We start from the raw sequence: 25,085 nt of genomic DNA, 5'->3' as shown, positions 1-25,085 counted from the left end.
CGAGCGGCTCAGCTCTCGGCAGGCGGCGGCGTTGCTCAGCCGAGCGCAGACGGGACCCTCGCCGCGAGACCTCAGCGACTCCTAAAGTCAAAAGTTGGCGGCGGGCACCGGGCTCCGCGCGCTCTCCGCAGCCGCAGCCTCGCAGCCAAGGAGGGCAGGAGGGGAGGGGGGTGGGGGTGGCTGGGGAGGGGTGGGGAGCACCATGCAGTTTGTATCCTGGGCCACACTGCTAACGCTCCTGGTGCGAGACCTGGCCGAGATGGGGAGCCCAGATGCCGCGGCGGCCGTGCGCAAGGACAGGCTGCACCCGAGGCAAGGTAAAGAGAGTCGGCCACGGGGACCCTTCCGCCCCTGTCGCCACCTCCTTAGCCTCCGTGTCCGACGGCGGACACCCCGCAGCGGAGGCCTCTCTCTCCCCTCTCCTTTTCCTAGAAAGAATTATATCCCGCTTTGCAGCTTCTCCCTTCTTTAGGTCATTCCCAGCCAATCTCTCAAGAGACACTGTGGAAAGAACTTAGTCGCCCGCCCCCTTCTTTTAGCCTGATCTTTCTCCTTACCCACGCCAGGCCCCAAGCTATAGTTAGTAATTGGGGGCACCAGCTCGTCGCATAATTCAGGGTATCTGTCAGGATCTATAATCATGTTATGTATTTTGTCTTGTTCAGTGTCTGACTCTGACAGCATCTAACACTTTCTGACACATAGTAGGTGTTCAGCAAATATTTGTCCAGTGACCGAAGGTGAAGGGATTGACTTGAATGGGGAGGAAAAAGCTGGAAAATAACTTAGGAGAACCGCCCCCCCCCCACCCCCCACCACACACACACTTCAAATTAAAACTTGCAGAAAACTATATTATTGGTTCATGTGCCTCTGCTTCTCTCTACAGTGAAATTATTAGAGACCCTGAGCGAATACGAAATTGCATCTCCCGTCCGAGTGAACGCTCTCGGAGAACCCTTTCCCACGAACGTACACTTCAAAAGAAGGCGACGAAGCATTAACTCTGCCTCTGACCCCTGGCCTGGCTTCGCCTCCTCCTCTTCCTCCGCTACCTCCTCCCAGGAGCATTACCGCCTCTCCGCCTTTGGCCAGCAATTTCTATTTAATCTCACCGCCCATGCTGGATTTATCGCCCCAATGTTCACTGTCACCCTCCTTGGGGCACCCGGGGTGAACCAGACTAAGTTTTATTCCGAGGAGGAAGCGGAACTCAAGCACTGTTTCTACAAAGGCCATGTCAATACCAAGTCAGAGCACACGGCCGTCATCAGCCTGTGCTCGGGAATGGTAAGTGGACGCGCGCCCCCTCCCCTGCCCTGCCCTTTCACCTCCTCACCCGCTTCTGGAAGACTTAATTGCTCTCTAGCCTAGGACCCTCACTGCGCCGTCTCTCCTCTCTAGCATTAAACGTGGGCTGTTAACTTGTTTGCGTCCTACGCTTTGGGCGAGTGTGCTGACACTTGAAAGAAGCTCATCCTCCCCGACACCCCCCACCCCTCACCAAGTCCCGGGAGGGGGGAGTTCTGGATGTTTCGGAGCTTTCTGGGGTCCAAATTCAGCTCAACTGTTGAACTGCGTGTTGCCCCCAAACCAGTAGGTGGCTGGGGTGTCGGTTTCCAAACTCGAAGAGACTTGTCCTTGCCTTCTGCAAACTCCGCCGCCCAGGAGTGGAGCAGCTGAGCACTGGGAGAACCCGACTCCTTATTGGTGCATCTTGAGTCGGGGGTGTGGGCTGAGAATGCCCCGCGTCCGGTACGGGGAGTTCCTTCTGTGTGTCTTGGAGGGCGGTGCGTAATCTAGTGTCCCCACGTTCTCTCAGGGTCCTTTTTCAAGCGCCAGGAGCCCTGAGGCTGAACTGGATTGACAGGGAACAGGTCGGGTCTCAGGAACGGAAGGGTGGGCCCAGGGCTCAGGGGGCGGGGAACAGGGCGGGGCCTGTCCTAGATGCTTTGCTTCAGCGAGGAACTAGGAGTGGGGGGTGCGTCGCAGTCCGACTCTGCACCCTGCTGGCGGGGTGGCCCCAAGAAGCAGAAATCCTGGGGAGAGCTTGGAGAGATTTCAGTTCTCACTAGCCATGGGGTGCCAGATAAGTCTAAAAGGGAGCCTGAAGTGCACATTTCCCTAGAAAGGGAGCGTGAGAGGGCGCGGAAGTCACCTCCATGCGCTGCAAAATACGCACTTAGCAGGGAAGCCAAGCTGGTACCCCTACCCGGTGTTTATTTACTCACCACCCTCTTCTCTTTCCCCCTCCCCCTGCCCCACTCGCCCTCTTGTCTGCCCTACGCGGCCTCTGCCTTCTCCCTTTTGTGAGATTTGAGGGTCCGCTGTAAGGTTTTGGCCCAAGTGAGAGCGGTTCTAGGACTTCCCAAGCGACGTGCGTTTCTGCCACGCTCTCTGACGCAGAAACTATCGTGGGTCAGGATCTCCCAGCGCACAGGGGCTGTGCGCCCTGCTCCCCAGTGATGCAATTATTTTTCTCCTGAGCACCCATACTCCCCACCGTTACCATTTCTAAGTGGAAGCTTGACTACTTACCCAGGGCGCTTGGCTGCCCCCTTTTCCGAGCGCTGCTGTTCGTGGCTTGCGAGTCCCAAATGTTGATGTCGCATCCATCTCCACTGCTCAACCGAGGGGTCGGGTGGGAAGGGAGGCAAGCTTGTAGACTGAGAGGAGGGAGATTTAGGCTGTTGGGTTGTGAGGATGAAGATGAACCCCCTTTAGCCCCCAGCAAATCTCCCAGAGTCGCGGTGCGTCGTTGAGATTGTTTGGGGGTGGGCGGAGACGGCAGTTTGGCGAAATGGGAGGGGGTGCTGCATGAGTCATCGCTGCCCCGGACGCCTGGAATCCTTCTGTTCTTGGAAAGGTGATTTGATCTGGGTGGGTATAAGTCAGGTGCTGGAACCCAGAGCATCAGAGCGTGCCCAGATCCCTAGGCTGTAACCCACAGTTCCAGAACCTTACTGATAGGGCTGCGTGTGTAAGTCAAGTTTGTAAACAGCCTTTACTCCTCCTCCCTCCCCGCCTCCACACCCTGCTGAGTGGCCCCAGCAGTGGTATAAACTTTTTGCTGCGCAGGACCTTAATTTCTGTTGGCAATTTTAGGTGGTAACTCGCACTTGTAACTGCAGAGTAGTAACTCTCTTAGGGAACTGAGGGGCAGGACATAAGAAAGACGAACTCCCTAGACCTTGAGGAGTCCATTTGTATTGCGCCTAATTTGCAGTCTGGCTCTTTTTTTGGAGGGGAGGGAGGTACAGAAGATCTGGCATGTTACCTGAAAAATATGTGAGGTAGCCCTTTATAGCTGGAATGAATCTAGCTCCAAAATCCTTGCCCCTTTGTCTTCCTTTTGGAATTTATCTTTCTTGGAAAGATGTCCCCATACCCGTTTGGTGCTTGTAGTATCTTGGCGCTTCTCCTGGCCCTCTCAGGATATCTTCCTGGAAATCTGGAAATGGTTCATTCTTCAGACTGGGCCATGCCAGCCTTCCTCCCTTCCCTCACCCTACTGGTAAGTTATTAGTTTCCCTGAAATCCTTCTTAGATGTGTTTCTCACCTGTTCTGAGCATCCCTACTCTACCTCCAGACCTCTTTGCTTCTCTCTTCCTCTCTCATTAGGGCTGATGTCTAAGAAATATTTCTGTCTGGCTTCTTCTCCTGTTCTTTTCTCTTAAATCCCTGCCACACACTGCTTGTAGATTAATGATGACAAGGTGCAAAATCACATCGCTACCCTGTTCAGTTACTGCACAGACCTCCCCACTGCCTAATGAATGACTATAAATTCTTCCGTCTGGCACTTAAGGCCATTGCCAGTGTACCTCCTCACCCCTTTGTACATCCAGAGTGTCTAGTCTCATCTGTCAAGCTTTACTTCACAAACTACATTTCAGGCAAACTGTTTTTGCACATTTCATTTCCCTCCCATCTCATAACCTTTGGGCCTTTGGATTTACTAGGTGACCTCAACCAGCTTCGCATGCTCAAATCACACCCTTCTTTCAAAGTGTAACTAACATATCTTGTTCCCAGAAAACCTCTTCCTAGTCCTTCAGACTGCTGCCATCTCTCTCCACTTTCACAGACATATACCTCTGTCCCTCCTTGAGGTTTAGTGTGCTCTCCCTTGTATTATGGCTCTTGCAACACATGTTCTATCCCGTTTTCCTGGGAAGCAGGGTCAGCATCAATTCATTTCTCTCGTGCAGTAGAACCTTTTATATATTGTAGTAAGTACTTACAGCCTGTATTTGAATAAATGGTCACCTTAGCCAAGAAAGGGTTACTCTTCATTCAAACAACTGTGTTGTGAATCAGCCACAAATGAATTTGGTCTCATTTATATTCCTTTTACTGAACTCTTATTCTGTGTCTTGTACTGAAATAAGTGCTTTATGTGTGCAGTATTTCATCTAAATCCTTACAACAGCCCAGTCCTTGAAAGAGCCCATTTTTCAGTTGAGGGCACTGAATCTTTGAGAGGTGGGGACTTGCTTATGGTTTCACAGGTAGCAAGTGACAGAGCTGAGGTTCCCATCCAGTCCTTCTGACCATACTCTTAACCATGGGCCAGAGACTGAATCTGTGTTCCTAAAGAGAATTTCAAAGTTTTGTTTGTTTTTTTTAAAGGCTCTAGACTAGAATCAGGGTACCTGAGTTCCCGATCTAGCGGGAGAACTATTCAGCTGCTTATGTATCACTGAAAGGGACAAGTCAATTCCTGCCTCTGGACCTCAGTTTCCCCTTTTAATAATCAAAGATGCCAGACCTTCACCAGATGGGCTCCCAGATTCTTTCTCAGTATTTGTGGCCTGTCTCTAGTAGCTTTCACATGCTGTAGTCAGTTTCTTGCTCTGTGCTCAGAAAGCACCAGAGTTGTGTTTTGAAAATAGGGAGAGGTGCCTGGGTAAAAGCAAACTTGTTAAATCACTTCTTCTCTGGAAGCCAGTTACTCTCTTATTCTGACACCAGACTGTGTCAGAGCTATCTTGTCTTTAAGTCATTTTTTTTTAATACAAATATTAGATCTTACCATTAGAAATATCAAATCTGCATACATAGGGTAATTTCTCAAATCTAAATTTAGTTTTCAACTTCCCAGGAAATTTTGACACTTAGTTGGGTTTGGGAACCCCAGTGCTTAGCCAAGTACTTTAAAAACTTTGTCATGCCTAAGAATTCTAAAATGTCAGTACTTGGGCCCTACCTACCCCCCAGAGATTTCAATTCAGTAGATTAGAATTTGGGTGGAATGTGATACTTCAGTGCTGATACTGCCACTGATGTTCAAGGACAGTCATTTCCTGGATCCAGGAGAAAGTTAATGGCCTTTGCCTTTTCCCCCACATTAAGGGAAAAGGAACCACAGAGAAGGCAAGAAGAGCTTGATTTTTTTCCTTAAAACACTGCCCACTGGCATGGCATGGGGAACTTTTTATCACTCTTGTAATGTTTCCTTTGGGTGGTTCAGCTTTGCAGCTTCATTTATAATTTGCAAAAATTGTGGGTATATGGGAAGGGGAGGAGAAAGAGTTACCGTGAAACCCTTAGAGTGATTGGCAAACACAAATTATATCCTGGTGGTTAGAGGCTGGCTCACTCTGCAACACCAAAAGCCACTTCTGTTCCAAGCCCTGACAAGGTATCACTTTGCTAAGCACTTTACACACATTTTGGGCTTCCCTTGTGGCTCAGCTAGTAAAGAACCTGCCTGCAGTGCAGTAGACCTGGCTTCGATCCCTGGGTTGGGAAGATCCCCTGGAGAAGGGAAAGGGAAAGGCTACCCACTCCAGTATTCTGGCCTGCTGCTGCTGCTGCTGCTAAGTTGCTTCAGTCGTGTCCGACTCTGTGGGACCCCATAGTCGGCAGCCTACCAGGCTCCCCCGTCCCTGGGATTCTCCAGGCAAGAACGCCGGAGTGGGTTGCCATTTCCTTCTCCAATGCATGAAAGTGAAAAGTGAAAGTGAAGTCGCTCAGTCGTGTCTGACCCTCAGCGACCCCATGGACTGACTGCAGCCTACTAGGCTCCTCCGTCTGTGGGATTTTCCAGGCAGGAGTACTGGAGTGGGTTGCCATTGCCTTCTCCGAGTATTCTGGCCTAGAGAATTCCAAAGAGTCAGACATGACTTTCACTTCACTTACACACGTTATCTCATTTAATCTGCACAGTGACAGTAAATATTTTTATCCCTCATTGATAAACAAGGAACGTGAAACTCAGAGTAGTTAAGGAGCTTACCCAAGGTGGGCGAGCAAGTGGTGGCACTGAGATTGGAACCGTGGGCAGCCTGACTGGAAAGTCTTACCCTGGGTCACTCCCTGTGGTCAGGGAAAGGGTTGATAAGAGGCTCCTCTGCCATTGTCCCTGGCAGCACCGCCTTGAGTGCCTTCTGGCCAACATGTGCTTCCTGATTTTGAAGTCAGGATAAGGCTTTCTAGAGTAGGGTTTTCTCTTTGGAACTAATACTTGTCTCTGTTTCCAGGCTGTCTTAACACACAGAAACCCTCTTTCAGCAGCCTGGAGGAGTGAATATAAATCAGCTTAAGCACCAAGGAAATATTTCTTAGAGACTGATTTGGATAGCAGGTTCTATAGAGTCAACTCAGGTTAAGGTACTGATATGGCAGAGAGTGAAAAAAGAAAAATTAAAAAAAACCTACTTCTCCAAGTATATCAGTAAGATTTTCAGCTTAAGGAGCCCTCATGGGAAGGGAGTTGGGTAAGATGGCACCACTTACTTGGCATTGTTCCACTGTCCTTTTCCTCCCAGTGGCTAAGTTATATTAAATCAACTTCTCATCTCTCTTTATTTGCAGCTGGGCACATTTCGGTCCCATGATGGAGATTATTTTATTGAACCACTACTGTCCATTGATGAACAAGAAGATGAAGAGGCCCAAAACAAACCCCACATTATCTATAGGCACAGCACCCGCCACAGAGAGCCAGCGACAGGACAGCATGCATGTGACACCTCAGGTATTTGCGTCTTGCTTAAGTGGAGATCCTGGCTGTGTGAGCTGGGTTACTTGCCAGGCCTCAAAGAGATAGCTATTTCACAGGCCACGGAGAGCTACTGTTTACAGTGTCTTTGCTATTCAGTCTTCAAGCCAGGTAGGTATATTCCCATTGTACAGATGTGGAAACTAAAAAGAGGTTGAGTAACTTGTCCAGTGTCGCACAGTTAATAAGTGACAAGTGCAGGAGATGAACTCATACAGCAGTGACGTCAAGCCCACTCTGGGCAGATCCACCTCTTGCTGAAGTTGCTGACTTTTAGGATTAAGCTTTAGTGATGTCTTGAGGCTATTGTTATTGTATTCATTAGGACTTTTTTTTTTTTTTTACAATGTGCAAGTATGAGAAAGTCTTACAAATGGAAGGCACAAAAACTTCTGTATGTTTATTGGAATTTTTTTCAATCAACTTCGTTGTAACTAATGTTCTATGACTTCAGGAAATACAGGAACAGAGCTGTGGCTTGCACTCCCAGGTGTCAGCTGAGTGCATATATACCTGCCATAGATTTTCCTGCATCCTGGTCAGATTCTTGGAGGCTTGGTGCTGACATGCGTGGCCGTTGTCAGTTATATTTCCCCTGGGCACACTGGACAGCTTATGCTAGTGTATGCTTCTCAGTCTCCAGTCTGGAAGCACACTTTCACTATCTCTGAAGCCCCTACTTATTTCTCTCTGATGGTCCTGTTTCTTTAGAAACCATCTATATGTTTGGTCCTGTGTTTTACGATGTTTGTTAAAATAACCATTCTAAAATTGTATCCCTCCCCCCTATTCTTTATTTTTTTAAGTCTCTTCCTCAAATTAAGTGATTTCTCAGGGTGTTTCTGGTTTCTCCAAATAAGACCAAAATTCAAGACCAAGAAGGTCTTCCTAAAATGATCGCTTGTTTCATCTTGTATCTATATCAGGTTCTTCCACTGTGGCAGAGTGTGATGTCCTCTTCTCTCCCAGAATTATTAGTTCTAAAGAGAAACCTTTAATAAAAGATTACACTGGCTTGTAATGTGGTAGAGCCGAGTTGTAGGGTGTGTCATCCGGCTTTATCTCATTCAGTCCTGTGTTCTTAACCACCAGGGCTAATTGGAACATAACTGAAATGTTCTGTCTAGACTCTCTACAGAGCCAAGGGGTAGAGATGGGAGTCTGAAGTCAGAAATAATCGTCAGGGTGCCAAGACTGCCAGCCAACTGCAAGTTGAATGGCAAGACATTTATTACATCTTTGTGGCCCTGCTAATAAGAATATAGACCTTAACTTCTGACTTTCTTAATCTGAACTGGGAAGTGCCTATTTTATGCATATGTGCTACGATTCATGGGGTCGAAAAGAGTCGGACACGACTTTCAACTGAGCTGAACTGAAAGAAAGGAAATATATCTCTTCCACTTCTATCTTATATATTGTACATTCAAAAGATAAATAACATTTTCATTGATCAATTTATTGAACATCGGCACTTTGTGACACTCTTCTCCCTAAAGTGAAAGCAAACCACTGTTTTTTAAAAACTGCCTTTTATTATTTATTATGGTCCTATTTTTTACTGGCATTGGGCAAAGCACTTTGCCTACACGACTTCACTTAATCATTACCACAGCAACCCTATGAGTCAGACACCAGTCTCCCCTCCATTGTGTCTGGTAAAGGAGCTGAGGCTTTCAGAGATGAAACAGCTTGCCTAAGATCTCACAGCTAGTCTGTGATGACAACCCATGATTTCCTTTCTTACCTTGCAGCCTTTGCTGTGTGCAGCTGTGATGTACAAGAGTGTGTACATTCAGGTGTGTATTTGCGTGAGAGAGAGAGAGAAGTCTTTTTGAATACTGTCATTCGAAAAATCCTCTGGGTTCATTTTCTTAAATTAATTACCAGAATAAATAGACATTTGGTTTTCTGGACCAGAGGACAAGTCATAGTCAAGTTCAGTTAAAAACACAAAAGAGAGGGAATCTGGAAAGGTAAGGAAAGAGGACAGCAAAAGATGCTTTTGTTGTCTTTACCATTTTTTTGAAAAAAAGAAAAAAAAGATTTTTGAAAACCACTTAATCGTGTTCTAATTATCTGTACTGGGGCCTCCGAGCCATCTTCCAAATCACCAGTGCCAACTTTTAGTGTTCTGTCTGGTTTTTTGCTTGCTGGTGACCAGTCTGGCAGACCCTTCCTTTACCCTGTGTGATGATTCAGCAGGCCGGCAGTTTTGATTGGCTCTTTCAAAGGTTGCTGTTGGACTGTGCTGCTCTGGTTTTTCTCTACCAGCTGCTTCTGTACCCCTTCTTTGCGTTCAGATACAGGAAGCTCAGAGCAATTGGAGAGAACTTTGGAACATGGCATGTTTCACCAGCAGCCATTAGCAGCATGGACCAGCAGATCAGAAACTTCCAAAATCTAGGGAGCTTTGGCACAGGGAGTAAAAGTAGGTGGGGGTGGGAGAAGTCCCTCTGGCCAGGGATTATCTAGCCAATGCAAATATCAGTTCATTCAGGTTCAGAGATTTCCCCCAAAAGCAGTGGTTGGTAATCAGAGGTAAACTTTCAAAGTGCCCTGGGAGCCTCATGTAGATTCTTTAAACAAACTCCTCTTGCAGGGAAGTGAGATGGAGCAAGAAAGAATCAGTGGGGTTTAAAAAGCATTCCAAGTGACTTAGAAGTTCAGTTCTATGTGAGAGTTCCCACTAAAGTGGGATTTCGGGCAGTAAGCACTGTCCATAGCTGGCACTGTCTTTGCATCTCCATCACTGCTTTCCATCTTCACTTCTCATAAAGTGATAGATGATTCAAGCTAGAAGAAACTAGCTCTAGGTCAACATGCTAGCTCTACCCAGATGAGCAAGCTGTAGGCCTAGGGTGTTAGGTTACTTGTTTACAGGAGTGATGCTTAAATATTCAACAAGAAACCTTCAAAATTTAAGATGGCCCAAGCCTGGAAGCAGGCACCTGGAAGCCCTCTGCTGAGCTAGGTGTAACCCTTCAGTTGCTGGATTATGAGAGTCTTCCTGGGGGCAGGGCACTGTGGCTGTGACACTGCTTCCTACAGACGGAATAGAAGTCTTGCTCATTTTTGATTGTTAATATATGTTGAATTTTCAAAAAGGATTCTGAAATAAGTTCTGTTAAAAAGACATGTAGAAGGAGTCTTATGGAGTAAAAATGTTACGGAATTAGAAAGGAGTCTACAACATAATTTATTCATTAATGTGTGCATTTATTCATTCAGCCATGAGCTATTTATTGAGTAACTCCTCTATGCCATGAGGATTAAACCATCTTTTTACAGTTAGACATGTAACCTGAAGCACATTTAGAACATAAAGTAAGAGTAACATATCCCTTCCAAGAGGGTCAGTTCAGTTCAGTCACTCAGTCATGTCCAACTCTTTGCGACCCCATGAATCGCAGCACGCCAGGCCTCCCTGTACATCACCAACTCCTGGAGTTCACTCAGACTCGCGTCCATCGAGTCAGTGATGCCATCCAGCCATCTCATCCTCTGTCGTCCCCTTCTCCTCCTGCTCCCAATCCTCCCAGCATCAGAGTCTTCTCCAGTGAGTCAACTCTTCGCATGAGGTGGCCAAAGTACTGGAGTTTCAGCTTTAGCATCATTCCTTCCAAAGAAATCCCAGGGTTGATCTCCTTCAGAATGGACTGGTTGGATCTCCAAGAGGGTAGGTAGGACTAAATAAGTATGAAATAATGAAAACTCCAGGGACAGATGGTAGACAATCACTGAATGGGAGATTTTTTTTTAATGATCATAAAAATAGAAATTAAGACACCATAGCTAGGTATGGTGACTCAAAATATTTGGTATTTAGATTCAAAATACCAAAACTCAAAGTTAATCATATCCCTGTGGTTAAGCTTAGAGCTTCTTGGTCACCTGATCATAAAAAGCCAATAAGAGACACCCCATGGTGCCCCTGCCAGTGAGTAAGAGCTAAAAGCCCCTTCTTTGTATTTATCTCTACCTAATGCAGTATTTTGACGTTTTATTTCTTGCTACTTTCCCTTAGCTCAGTGTCTGTGCCTCTGTTTTCCTATCGTTGGTTGCATCTACCTATGTGCCCGTTGGCCACTTGAGTGTCTGTGCTTGGTTTGTGGTTTCCATCCTGTTTGTAGGTTCCTCAGGATTCAGGATGGGGTGTGGGGTAGCTTCTCTTTCTTATGGCAGGTCCTTGTGACTGGTGTCCCTTGCCCACTGGATCCTTAGTAGAGGTCTTTGAGGTGACTGCCTGCCCGCCCTAAACGCCAGGGGGGCCGAGTGGTAGACTCATGGGAGCTGTTTGGGAGAGTTTGTTGCTTTTTAAAAAGCAACAAACTTTGCTGCTGATCCTTTGCATTGTATTTCCAGATGACACCCCAGGTTCTGTTTCACAGACACCTGCTATTTGCCTCTGGATTTTATGCAAGAGGATTTAGTTGTTTTTGTCAGTGAAAGAGATGTGTTTCCCAATAGGTGAATGAGAGGAAGGCAGGAGAAAAGACCAACAGAAGGTTTGTTTGCCTGGACCTAAAAGACAGACTCTCTGTAACTAAAATGCCCCTCTCACCCTCCCATCTCAGCAAGGCTCGCTCTTTTGCTCTCCCTTAAGGGATTTAACCGTTGTACACTCACTAACCCATCAATGCCGCTTCTAAGGAAGTAATTGGACATTTGTGTAAACAAGTTTATATACTGCATCTGGTGTTGTTTATTATAGCAAGTGACTGGAAACGACCTAAGTGCCTTTGGTTGAAGGATAGATCAATAATTGATGAAGTCTGCATTTGGTGGATTCTTATGCAGCCATTAAAAATGATGGCATAGATTTACGTTAACAAACCCAGAAATGGATATATTAAGTGTGCACACAAGTGATGAAGTAATATGAGGGTATGATCTCATTTTTTTAAATAATGACAGAGCGTGTGGGAGAGCATGCGTGTATAAAGAAAAAGATCTGAAGCAGTAGGCACAAAAATATTAAAAGGGACTATTTCTTGTTGGTTGGAACATAGGCAATCTTTACGTTTTTAGCTTATATTCTTATATTTTTGTCATGATTCTATAATAGTTCATAATCAAAAAATGTAGTTGAAAATAAAAGGGGGAGTGGCATGTAATTATTTTGTAATCCCAAGACACTTGTCACCAGGGACAAGTAGCCAAGTCAGGACCCCACGTTTTTTGTCTTTGGGATGAGATAACCTCAGTACTCAGGCAGATAAAATTCCTGCCTTGTGGCTACTTCTTTGGGACACCAGGGCTGGTCAAAGCTGAGACTCCATTCCACCTAGCTAAGTTGCCTTGTGCCTGCTGTACTAACTGTGGGACTATAATGGGATCACCATTATATTATGGCTTAGTCTTAGTTAGGTGCTGGGGCCTCTGCCTGTCACCCCTATTAGAGTGTACTGTCACTTCTTGGTTGGGCTCCCAAGGATCCGATTGTAAAGCCTGGAAAATAGAGGACGCCTAAGGAATCGCTGTGCTACGCACTTTCCATATGTTGTCATATGTAATTCATTCATCAGTACTTTGGGTAGTTATTATTAGCCTATTTTATGGTTGAGTAAATAACATCTCAGTGAGTTGAGCCTCTTGTCCAAAGTCACACAGCTGGTAGGAAGTTGGCCTGACACTTGAATCCAGACCTGATTCCAGTTTGCTCTGCTGTGAGCCAAACTTCACTGAAAACACAAATGGAAGCTGCCATCTAAATAAAATCCTTTTTCACTCAAGTTTTCAGAGCATCCTCTTTGACTTCTATATAATCTCATCTTTAAATAATACTAACAGTGGCTAATGTTTGTTGAGTGCTTATTGCATGGCAGACACTGTTACAAGTGTTTGCCATGGATTAGATTTAATTTTTACCTCAATTTTCATTTTTGCAGATAGGAAAACAGACATAGAAAAAGTCCTTGTGGGTTATAGTGCTCCTAAACATACCATTTTCCACAACCCTTTTGTCTTGGTCTGGCTAAAGTAGTTTTTTGGCCAGTCTCTTTGTTGATTGGATTGCATTTGTGATGAATTATTTTTGCTGGAACTTTTTTTTTTTTGCTGGGATGATTTTTTAAAATGCATTCGTAGAATCTGATTTGTTATGGAGAAGGATTGCCTGCTGCCTGGAATTCCCACCAATCTTGTTATGGAGAAGGATTGCCTGCTGCCTGGAATTCCCACCAAGGTTCTGATGACTCACGAAGCCTGTGTCTCCAGCTTGCTTCTGTTGGAGTATACACTTGTTACACATTAACCTCATGTATACCATTAATAATTTAGCATAGATTAGCTGATTAGATTAGCTTCCCTGAGAGTAGGGCCCAAATGGAGTGAGAGACAGAGGTAAGGAACAGACCTCAGAAGGGGTCTTCAAGTAAACAATTCTGGAACAGTTTGAGGGTTCCAGGCAGTGACAGAAGCTTTGGTTGACCTTCTACTTCTGCCTGGCCCTAAGCCTGTCTGGTGTTTTGTGTGTGTGTTTAGTATTTTTAAAGTTTGTATTGAATTTGTTGCAATATTGCTTCTGTTTTATGTTTTGGATTTTTGGCTGAGAGGCATGTGGGATCCTAGCTTCAACAGGGATCGATCCTGCAACTGCTGTATTGGAAGGTAGTCTTAACCACTGGACCACCAGGGAAGTCCCCTGAGGTTGTTGGTTAATTAGTGATTTGTGTGAGAGGCCAGCCTGCCACCACTTTCCCACAGCCTTTTTCTCTCCTTAGATCCTTTCCCCTTTTAGCCTAAGAACAGGCCACACTGAAGGGACCATGTGCTGGTCAATGTGAAAGTGCATTGTGGGTTTTTTCATTTAGTCCTCTAACAGCTTCCCGGGAGGAAGATGTGTCAGTTATTCCCATTTTGCAAATGAAAAAACTGAACTCAAGAGACATGAATGAACTTGTGTAAAGACGAAACAGCTGACCCTCAAGCCCGAGGTCTATTGGAATCTTTAAAGATGGATTTTTTCAGTTGGGGTTTATTGTTTTGGCTTAATTTCTTTTCATTTACCTCTTTTTGTTCCTCATCCATCTTTATATGCCTTTCCCCCCTTTATTACATTTTTTGATGGATCTTATTATGTCTATTAAACAGTCAATAACAGCAATGACTTCTAAAATCCTCTGTAAATTACTAGAAAAGTACTGTTTTAAATAATTGAATTCTTGAGCTTGTTTTCTCAGCTGTATATTCTTTGTGCATTTATATTAAAATATTGCTTTTATTTTGATTTAACATTAGGATTAATAGTGCAACACGCCAGTAAAATTGGCAAAGGGTAGTAAAACAAATTTATAATACAGGACCTGTTCTCATCTAATTTTTAAAAAATTTTCATCATGTTTTTTAAAAAGCATTTTATTATGAACATCTTCAAGAAAAGTACAGGCAGAAGTAAAGTGAACCACCAGTATGTACCATCTACATTTAATGATGAGAAGTTTTTTTCCCCATATTTGCTTCTTATTTTTCCTTTTTGTTAAAGTAAACCTAAGTATCATGTCATTTTCTAAATACTCTATGTTTCTGAAAATGAAGATACATTTTCTAACATACCTGTGATAGTGTTTGTCATGGTGAATAGAATCAATAATAATGACTGTGTATCATCTAAACAGTATCTGTGTTAGCATTTTCTTGATGGTCTCCCAAATGCCTTTTCACGTTTGTTTAGATGATGCTCTCAACAAGGTCCGCACACTGAAGTTGGTTGTTAGGCCTCTTAAGGAACTTGTCTTTTGTTGGCATTGTCATTGTTGTTAACAATCACTGTTTTCTTTCTAGTTTTAGTTTTGCTCCCTATGACCCTTTGTATCTTTTCCATTTCTTTCACTCTTGGACTCTTCTTTATTACCCTAAGATCGGGGTGCACCTGCAGCAGTTTGAAAGAGCAGGGTCAGCCCCTAAACCTAGAACACAGCAAGAGGAAAGCCACCAGGGATGAGCCACTTATCAGAATAATTTCCTTGAGCACAAAAGGTGGTATGTTAGATTGTTTTCCTGACCCTTTGTCTGGAGTCTCCTGAAAACCTCCTCCCCTCTTTATTTTAAACTGACCAATAGAAAGATCTTCAGGTTACAGTATTTACTGAGACTACCTTATCTACCATTCACGAATTTCACTCACTTGTGTTCTGAAACCCAGAAGAGCCGGTTTGCTGTTGTGAAAGTGAAATGGCAGGTTAGGTTTGGATGTGAAATAAGGTCTCCGTGATGTATGACACACTTTCCTGTCCCCTCCCGCAAGCCCTTTTGATAAACTTCTGGATTCAGAGATAGCCCGAGGGTAGACCATTTCACCTTTGGTCCCAAATCAGGGCCTTTCCCTGTCACCTGTCATCAGATCTCAGTTATTTTCCTTTCTGCAAAAGCCCATTCACTCTCAAGGAAAAGGGTTAGACAGAGACTTGCTAGTTTGTTCATCTTCCCAGGAAACCCCTGAAACAGTTAAGATGCATGTCCTTTAAAGAAAGAATGTAAGAAATTACAGAAACCTGGGACAGAGGGCAGCCATCAGATGTACAGGCTGATAGTGGCAGGAGGTACTTAGGGTAAATTTGAGGGCTTTCAGACCTTCACCTGAGCAGTCTGTCTTTTCAAGACATCAGAGAAGCTCATGGTTCTCTTCTTACGAGGGTTTTCTTCATCTAAACCCATTCGTTTTAATAAAGTGCTATTTACTCATACAGTTGAGGTTGAAAATATTCGCTTCTTGCATCTTTATTGAGATATAATTGGAGGTTTAAATTCTTGAACTTTGTATCTGCAAAGTTAGGTTCTTTGTAATGATTAGATTATTATAGAATCCTTGTCATAGTTATTTGTGGGTAGCTAGAGTCTGCTTGTGTCTGGACCAGACTTCTGCCTGGAAATGCTATACGACCCCAAATCATTAGTAAGTACAAAGCATTTCGCATGTCACAGAAAGGACCAGGAGGAAATTCAAAATACAGTGGTTATGTACTTGTGAGCAGTGGACTTTGAGAAGCAGTAAAAATAAAGAGTGGCAAATATTGGCAAAATGCTTCCTTTTTTTAATCAATTCCCCAAATCTCACATGACAGTAGAGTTAGGGTGTTAAAAATGCACTCGGCCTGTGATGTGTGAGAAAAGTTTAAATTAATGGGATAGACCTCAGAATTTCCCTGCTAAGATTTTAAATTTTTACAAATATTTTTATTTTCCATTATATTGGGAACTATGTATATACTACATATGTATATATAATATATTCTAGTATTTTCTTCATTTTTTTCCTATTAAGATATTATTTATACTCAGAAAACAGTCATCTTTTTCAGTGTACAGTTTTTCAAGTTTGGGCATACAGTCAGGTGACCATTAGCACAATCAAGATAGAGAATGATTCCTGCTGTGCTTTGCAGCATCCTCCTACTTTCTGTCTCTCTAGTTTGGCCTTCTCCAGAATGTCATATCACTGGAATCATTAAGCATGGTCATTGGGGGTTCATACACACTGTTGCCTACATCAGTAGTAATTCATCCCTTTGTATTGCTGAATAGTGTTCCACTGTATGGGTAGACTTTGATTTGTTTATTACCCAGTTGAGGGATAAAGTTTGGCAATTAAAAATGAAGCCTCTATAAACATTTGCCTGCAGATTTCAGGGTGAACATATGTTTTCAGTTGGATAAATACCTAGGAGTGAGATATCTGAGTTATATGGTAAGCATATGTTTAAGTTTATAAGAAACTGCCCATCTGCTTTTCAAGGTGACTGTACCATTTTGTAGTCCCAATGGCAGAGTATAAAAGTTCTGCTGCATCTTCACCAGCACTTGGTTTGGGCAATATTTTATTTGGCTGATTTTGGTTTTTAATTTTAGCCATTCTAGTAGATGTGTAGTGGTATCCCATTGCAGTTTTAATTTGCATTTCCCTAATGACTAATGATGTACTTATTTGCCATCTGTGTATTTTCTATGGTGAAGTGTCTGTTCAAATTCATTCCCTGAAAGAAAAAATTGGACCATCTGTTTTTGTGTTAGTGAAGTGAAGAGTACTTTATATATTCTGATATAAGCCCTTCATCAGAAATGTAGTTTGCAAATACTTTCTCCCAGACTACAGCTTGTTTTTTTCGTTTTCATTTGCAGACCCTTATTTCATATATGTCTTCCTTATTTATTGCAAACATTTCATGTTCTGTGGATTTCATGCTGTCACGGGATGACGCTGCAGGAAAGCATAGTAGACAGAGCAGTATAGGGTTTGTCCAAGACACAGGTGCAGAGAAATGGACTCAGAAAGACTTCTGTAAGTCTAGTTATTCAAAGCCATTGTCTGTGCCAACGGAAAGGGACATTGTTGTGTTTCTTTTTAGCTGATATCTAGAAACATACCTTTCAGTTTCAAGCCCGTGTAGTTAATGATAGGAATAGGTTCCTCTTGCCTAATGGATGCACACATTTACAAAGGAAACCCTGAACTCCTAAGGAGGCAGCTGTGTTCTACTTCACATTATGTGCACACAGCAGAGAAAACCAGAGGACACTGAGACGGAGACACACAGAGCAGAAGTTAGCAGTGTGAGATTCAACTGTGTGTGACCACACATTTTTGGGGAAACAGGAATGGGAGACAGGACTCCATTTTCCTGCAAAGTTCCTATTCTGTGCTTTGTGGGTGGTATAATGGTTTTTGAAAGGTAACTTGATTATGAGCTTTTATTTTTCTTTTAAGTCTATTTCCTAATCCTGACATTTTATGCTATTCCAGTGAAACAAGTCAAATTAGAGAATAGAAATGGTTTTTAGAAACTGTCACCTATGTTAGGAGTTCCAAAATAAGCACTTTGCAGTGAGAAATGGAGATACATATATGGTCCCTTCCTTGATATTTTTTTAACATCACACATAGCACATTTCTTTTTTATTGGTCTCTCACCATTGCAGTTATTCTGTCTCCTTCTATGTGCCCACCCTGTGTATCACTGGTCATTTTTTTCATATCCTCTCTGAGTGGCCAAGAGAAGAGTGTTGGGTTTTGCAATTTTTGAATCTTAAGACTTCATTTTCAGAATTTTTCACTTTTATCTTACAAAATATGAGAACTCATCAGTTTTCAATATTGGAATGAACTTTAGAGAACTTCTTTTCTCTGTCTTTGTGGATAAGAGGATCGAGGCTCTGAATTTTTAAGGGATTCATAATCTTGGAGCCAAAGTGAATGGAAAAATGAGCCCTGGACAAACATAGACCTCTTCTTTCCTATACTCTTTCCAGGCTGGAAATCAGGGAAAATATAAAAATAAAATATAAATCAATGCATGGTGCCTGGAAAGAGAGGATGTTCAGAGGTGCAACTCAAATGGGATTTTGGTAGTGCCACTGGGTTTATTGTAAGTGTAATAACTATGAATAAACTATTGAGAGCATTTAAAAAGCTATATCAAGGCTATAGAGAAAGACATTAGGCTTTTAATTCACTTAAGGGACTAAGTTGTCACAGCAAGCGCTGAATATATAGCAATTGAATATATGAGCTGGGCCAAGGTGCTGTGGGCTGGTGGCCTGTGGTTGGGAGGGCCCCTGGTGAGTTCAGGCTGTGACCAGAGTACAGTGTGTCCTTACAAGCACTCAGGACCATGGTGGCCAGAATATGGACATCATGATGAAGGGTTTCTACTGCGGGCCTAGTGGGTAAACTTGTCCTCAGTTGCCTGGAAACTGGGAGACTGGTGTATCAAAGGAATGTGGGAGATATGCTCTCTAGGAGTTGTTTAGAAGCCTTTTTAAAGGACTCCAGCCCAACTGCCTTTTAGTCTGTGATATGGGAGCCATACCTAGACCCAGTGTGGTCATCACAGGGCCACCATGAGCTACACAGAAATGTTAGCAGAAGCCCCTTTATTCCAGCAGCCCTAAAAGGCTGCTCAACCTTAGTAACGAGTTCCCATGGCCAATACCTCTATAGCGCTTACTCTGCACCAGGCTCTATTTCAGTACTTTCCCTGTATACTGAGTGATTCAACCCTTCCTACCACCCTGGTAAGGAAGAATCATCATTATCTCCATTTCCCAGATGAGGAAATTGAGGCCCAGAGGGCTTCAGTGACCTGCCTAAGGTCCCAGATTAAATGCACAGAAACTAGGATTTCAATATCGGTCTCTCTGACTCCCAAACTTTTAGCAGCACATCACGGTGCCTCCTGTATTCATACTGCAGACACTTAATGCCTAGGATGTACCAGCCTGTACCATAGGCAATAGCTCCACGTGGCTCCAGAGCCCTTGAAATGGCATTGGTGCTGCCTGTTGAAAGGATAATATTGGGTTGGCCAAAAGATTTGTTTGGGTTTTTCTGTAAGATGGTCTGGAAAACCCGAATAAACTTTTTGGCCAACCCAGTATTTTTGGATGTATTAGGCTTAAAGAATATATCATTAAAATTAATTTCACCTGTTTCTTTTGACTCTTTATTTAACATGTGGTTGCTGGAAATTCTTATCTTCCATGAGGGGCTCACATTTTATTTCTCCTGGAGACCGCTGGCCTGGAAGATCCCACGGCATGTCACAAAAGAAACAACCATTGGAAGCAGGCTGCAGAGAGTGCATGGTGACTGTAGACAGCTGGGACCCTGCTGGGCAGAAGGGCCCATCTCCCCTTATTGCTCAGAGGTGGAATGAGTCAAAACCAACATTTCCCTAGGAGTCTATTTTAGGATATTAATAGCAAAACCAAACAAACTCTAAGACCTATAAAATACAGGCCTGGGTATGTTCAGCATTGTGCTATTTCAAATAGATGTGTTTTAAATATTTTCTGAAGTTATTTCAAGGGTGCCTCAGTTTGATCATTTATGAGATGGAGCTAATAGTGCTGTGAGGAACGATCAGGTTAGTCCATGTAAAGTGCTTTCAATAGTGCTCGGCACGGTGGAAAGCTTAAATGTGAGCCAGGGTTATTGTAATAGTGTAGTCAGTGTTGTCGTAGTTACTGCATGTAGTTGAAGGAGCTGGGGGATGCTGAATATGGGAGGATGCTGCAGGGGCTTTGGGGCAACAGTCTCAGCTTCTGCACCTGCGTCAGCAAATTTACCTCCCCAGAATAGGGGAGGCACTCGGCCCTTGGAAGGTGGTGTGATGACCCTCAGATATGCCTCCCACCACCCACCACCACCCACTCATCACAGCCCCTTGAACTGCAAGAAGCTTCTAATTGTCTTCTCTCAATGGCATTTCCTTCTCTCCCCGAGAGGAAGGTGCGTCAGTACACTCCTCTTCATCTTGTTCTGTTTTCAAGGACTTTCAATCTCCTCATAAATTGGCCTGGATCCCCTAATTTTCCTGATTCCATAGATAAACAAAGTGTAGACTGGTTTCTTTTCTGCAAGACTTCTCAGAACTCTTAAAATGCTAATGTGTATGGAGAAAGTCCCAGATGTAAATGCTGTATAAAGTATTTTGCAAACCCACTTGGCTTGTTTTGGGGAATATCTTCTGGGACTAACGTTCCGTAAACTGCTACTGGGGAAACATTGTCCATAAAGGTTCTGGCCAGCCAAAAGGGAAATCTCTGCCGCCACTGCCCTTTGCACCCTTGTCCCCCTAGCCCTGTGTGTGGAGCACACAGATGTTGGACTGGGCATGCCATTTCTCCACCCCGCCCCGCCCCCCCCCCCCACCCTAAAACTAACAGTTTGTCTGGAGAAATGGGACACATTTGGGTATGTGACTCTCTAGAGTATCTAGGAATTCACTGTTATTTTTTAGGCTATCAAACTGAGTACCCTTAAAAAAATTAAGTCTTGATGATTTTCATTCATATGCTTTAGAAATTTATATACACAGAACAATTCCGTCCCTTAGTTCCTTCCCCATCCAGTTTCTGGAAACACATTGTTCTTTATATTCATTAGTTTTATGGCTATTTTTGTTTTATGTTTTATCTCTTTCTTCCCTACATTGTGCTTGTTTACCCATCTTCCTCCGATCCCAGTAGACTGTGGTTCCTGTCTCACCGAGTCTGTCTCTGGCGGTTTCACTGAGTAACTCTTTGAGGGTAGATCTTAAACATGACTAGAACAGAGGGCGGGAGCTGCCCTCAGCTTCCACTTTTTGTTTGTTGTATGCTATCAGTCTTTGGAGCCAGTTGAGAGGCGGAAGTGTTTGTGGCATGTTTGCATCTCATTACATCTTGAACTGGGTCTTCCCACGTCAGTCTGCATGCGCCTCTTACCTAGATTGCAAGTTCCAAGGGAACAGGGGGCTGGTCTTTATGACTTTCCTTCCTTCCTCCTGTCCCTCCCTCCTTTCCTTTAGAAGACTCTTCCAAAAATAAAATCGTTTTGTTTGAGAAACTCTGATGTCAACATTCTAATTTATAAAGAGGGGCTGTTTTGCATACTACTAGTAAAGCAATAACAACTAATAATTCCTATTACAGTAAGTATTCAATGGAGCTTTCCTATGAGCCACATTCTGTGCAACAGGTATTTTTCGTATTTTCCCTTTTAACCGTCACAGTTACCCGTTAAAGTGTGTGCTGTTAGTATCCTCTTTTTACGGATGAGAAAACTGAACCTTTAAGATAGGAAATTGCCCAAGAAGGGGCAGCTAGAGCCATGCTAAGGCAGGACCATGAACCAGGGCTGGTCTGGCTCCAGAATGCAGGTTTGGAACCTCTGCGGACTCCTGTCCACTTCCTTCTGGCTGTCACGTCCTGGAGAAGCAGAAAGGAGACCTGCTAAAGTCCCGGCACTCCAGCCTTCCCTTTGGTCCTGTGCTGTGATTCCCCTGCCCACTTAGACTATGAAGTCAAAAGGTGGCTCAGTGCCTCAAGAAAAATTCAGTTAAATTTTGATAAACCATATAAACATAGAGAGCAATGATTAACTTCCCAGCTGTTAATGTTAACATTGGAGACTCCTTAGCTCAGCCCCAGTGGGTGGGAAGCACTCAGTGAGTAACTAACTCAGAATAACCAGACCTGGATGTTATTTTCTAAAATAATTCCAGTTGTTTAGTAATGTCATATGCATTTTATGGCATGGCAATGTGAAATGAAGTTCATTTAAAACATTTTTGCCAGTAAATAAGCAAATATTTTTAGCTGTCATGTTTTTTAATATTGATACTGTCTTAAGTTTTCATGATACTTTGTTTTTAAGGATCCTTCCCAAGTCTTATTTCTGTTTTGTTGTTGTTTATTTCAACTTACTTGGCCAGTGCTTTACACAAAATAAATACAAAAAAATAAGATTTTAAAATTCAGTTTGTAATTTGGAAGTAATTTTTTATACACTTTCTTAAGTCTCAAAATACCCTTAAGGGTGTAAACAGCTATTCATATACCCATTGAAGAGGTCAGAAAACTAAGGCCAAGAGAAGTGATTCAGAAAAGATCATTTAAGGGTACAAACAGCTTGTCTTTAGAATTATTTTTAAGCCAGAAAAATGTTTTTTAAAAGAACAGTCATTCTCCCTAGAGAGAAATCCAGTCATAGTCACAGAAAGAAATTGTGCATGCTTATTTAAGGCAACATTATTCAGTTGAATTGTAGAACCCAAATGCCCACTAATCAATGAATGAATGAACAAAAGGTGATACATCTATATAGTAGAATACTAGATGGCAACAAAAAGTATGCGTGCTGATACAAGTTACAACATGGATGAACCTTGAAAACATTGTGCTAAGTGAAAGAAGCCAGACACAAAAAGCATGACTGCATTTGTATTAAAAGCAAATCCATAGATAACAAAATATAGGTCAATGATTGCCAAAGACTGAGGGGAAGAGGAAGAATGAGGAGTGATAACTTGATGGGTACAGGGTCTCTTTTGGCAATACAGGTATTCTAAAATTAGGTAGCAGAAATGACTACACAGGTCTATAAATGCACCAAAAACCATTGAACTGTATACTTTAAAAATACTAATTTTATAGTTAAAATTATATCTTATTAAAAAGTGATAATAAATATAAAGCTTTATGTGGGTGAAATGAAGAGCAAAAATACACTGATCATTTATACTGTGCTTTCTACCAGGGTGAAATTTCATTATGTAGCTCATTCTGATAAAACTATTAGCAAAGTGACATTGCAAATTTGAAATACTAAGCTTCATTTCATTATGCTATCAGGTCACTAAAGAGAAATGTGAATGACTTACTTTTTATCCTGGCAATGTGTGTCCCTTGGTGAAAATCGTTCTCTGATATTAACAGTTTCTATTCAGAGGCAAGAGAGTTGAGCAGATATACCAGTTAAAATGTCTGGTTTTTCCATTCTCAGTAAAAATGTTCTTGGATTTGTAGTCATAGTGAATGTTTGAATCTTTAAAGCTCTTAGTCTTTGTAAAGCCAAATTCAAAACTGCCTGCTAAAATGGTTAATGTGGTAGAAATTAGTTGGGCTAATTAGGTCAATAAATATTCTAACTCATTAAGATAAAAGGTCACATGGGTAAAAGACTGGGGAAGTATGTAATAGAAGATGTTCTTTTTGATTCTGAAGACATAATTTTATTCCTTTATTTTTATACCATATATAGCATACTAAATTGTTTCTTTGATACAAAGATTAGTTGCAAATGAAATGTCTTCCAGGTGTATTAGGATTTGCATGAGTTATTCTCCATTATTTCTGTTCTTTGTTAGAAATCTCTTTTAGTGATTAATGCCTTAATTTTTTCAACTTTGCTACTTAAGTGTACTTTTTTTTTGCAATTAGTGCCTGATTTATTCACAGGTTTTCCCATGCCCAAGTACCCCCTGATGATTCTCTAGAAATGATTCTTCTATGTGGTCGAAAGAGTGAATTCTGTATGGTATTTCCTTAGTATTTTTCTTGCTGTAGTTATACTTCTCTCTAAATAAATCTTTTAAGTCAAAATATTTATGGAAGACAGTAAGTAAAGATTATTTGCTCTTCACAAACTAAGTAACATATTTTCTTTTCTTCACAGCTTTATTGAGATATAATTCACCTACCATACTATTCATCCGTTTAAAGTGTCCCGTGATTTTCAGTGTGTTCACTGTTATGTGCCAACCACCATCACAGTCAATAATAGGACATTTTTATTACTCAAAAAAGAAACCCTGTACCCATTAGCTATCAACTCCCCTGCCAAGGTCCCCACCCTGCCTCCAGCACTTAGCAGCTAATCTACTTTTGTCTTTATAGAGTTGCCTGTTCTGGAAATTTCATATGACTGGAATCATGTAATTTATTGGCTTTTGTGACAAGCTTACTTCACTTTACTGATACAATAAGGTTTATCAAAATGTTTTATAGTGGTAAAAGGGTCCATTCATTATAAATATTTAGCAGTTATAAACAAATATGCATCTCATATCAGAGCACTGAAATGTGTGAGGCAAAAACTGATATAAATGAAGAGAGAAAAAATTCAACAGCAATAGTTGGAAACTTCAATACTACTTTCAGTAGTAGATAGACTAGCTAAGGAGAAGATTAACTAATAAATAGAAAACTTGAACAACATTGTAAACCAACTATATACCTAACAGATATTTGTAGAACACTCTACTTCAGAGCACACATTATTCTAAAGTACACATAGAACATTCTCCAGACTAAAGCATATGCAAAGCTATAAAACATATCAATAAATTTAAAATCATAGAAGTAATACAGAGTATCTTCTCTGACTACAGTAAAATTAAACTGGAAATCAATAACAGAAAAAATGGGAAACTCAAATATATTTGGAAAGTAAATAGCACACTCCTGAATAATCAAAGAAGTTGGGAAGTACTTTGAGATAAATGAAAATGAAAGCACAACATATCAAAATGTATGGGATGCAGCTAAAGCATGACTTGGAAGAACATTTATAGCTATGTGTTTTAAATGTCTCAAACTGTAAAGAATCCACGTGCAATACAGGAGACCTGGGTTCGATCCCTGGGTCGGGAAGATTCCCTGGAGAAGGGCATGGCAACTCACTCCTGTATTCTTGCCTGGAGAATCCCATGGACAGAGGAGCCTGGTAGGCTACAGTCCATGGGGCCGAAAGGAGTCAGACATGACTGAATGACCCAACACACACACGTTAAGAAAGAAAGATCTCAAATCAAAAAC

The 25,085-nt window shown here is 42.5% G+C and overlaps 1 protein-coding gene across 1 annotated transcript in view; it reads left to right on the top strand.

Moving 5' to 3' along the window:
* The first annotated feature begins 202 nt into the window (after window positions 1–202).
* ADAMTS9 (ADAM metallopeptidase with thrombospondin type 1 motif 9) overlaps window positions 203–25,085 on the top strand; it is a 162,659-nt gene continuing 137,776 nt past the window's right edge. The window contains exons 1-3 of the mRNA XM_052658936.1: window positions 203–317; window positions 890–1,290; window positions 6,821–6,983. Coding sequence (XP_052514896.1) covers window positions 203–317; window positions 890–1,290; window positions 6,821–6,983 — 679 coding nt within the window. The remainder of the gene's footprint in view (window positions 318–889; window positions 1,291–6,820; window positions 6,984–25,085) is intronic.

Source organism: Budorcas taxicolor, chromosome 1 (assembly GCF_023091745.1).
Source record: "Budorcas taxicolor isolate Tak-1 chromosome 1, Takin1.1, whole genome shotgun sequence".
Classification (NCBI taxonomy): Eukaryota; Metazoa; Chordata; class Mammalia; order Artiodactyla; family Bovidae; genus Budorcas; species Budorcas taxicolor.
This window is presented reverse-complemented; position numbering and strand designations above follow the sequence as displayed.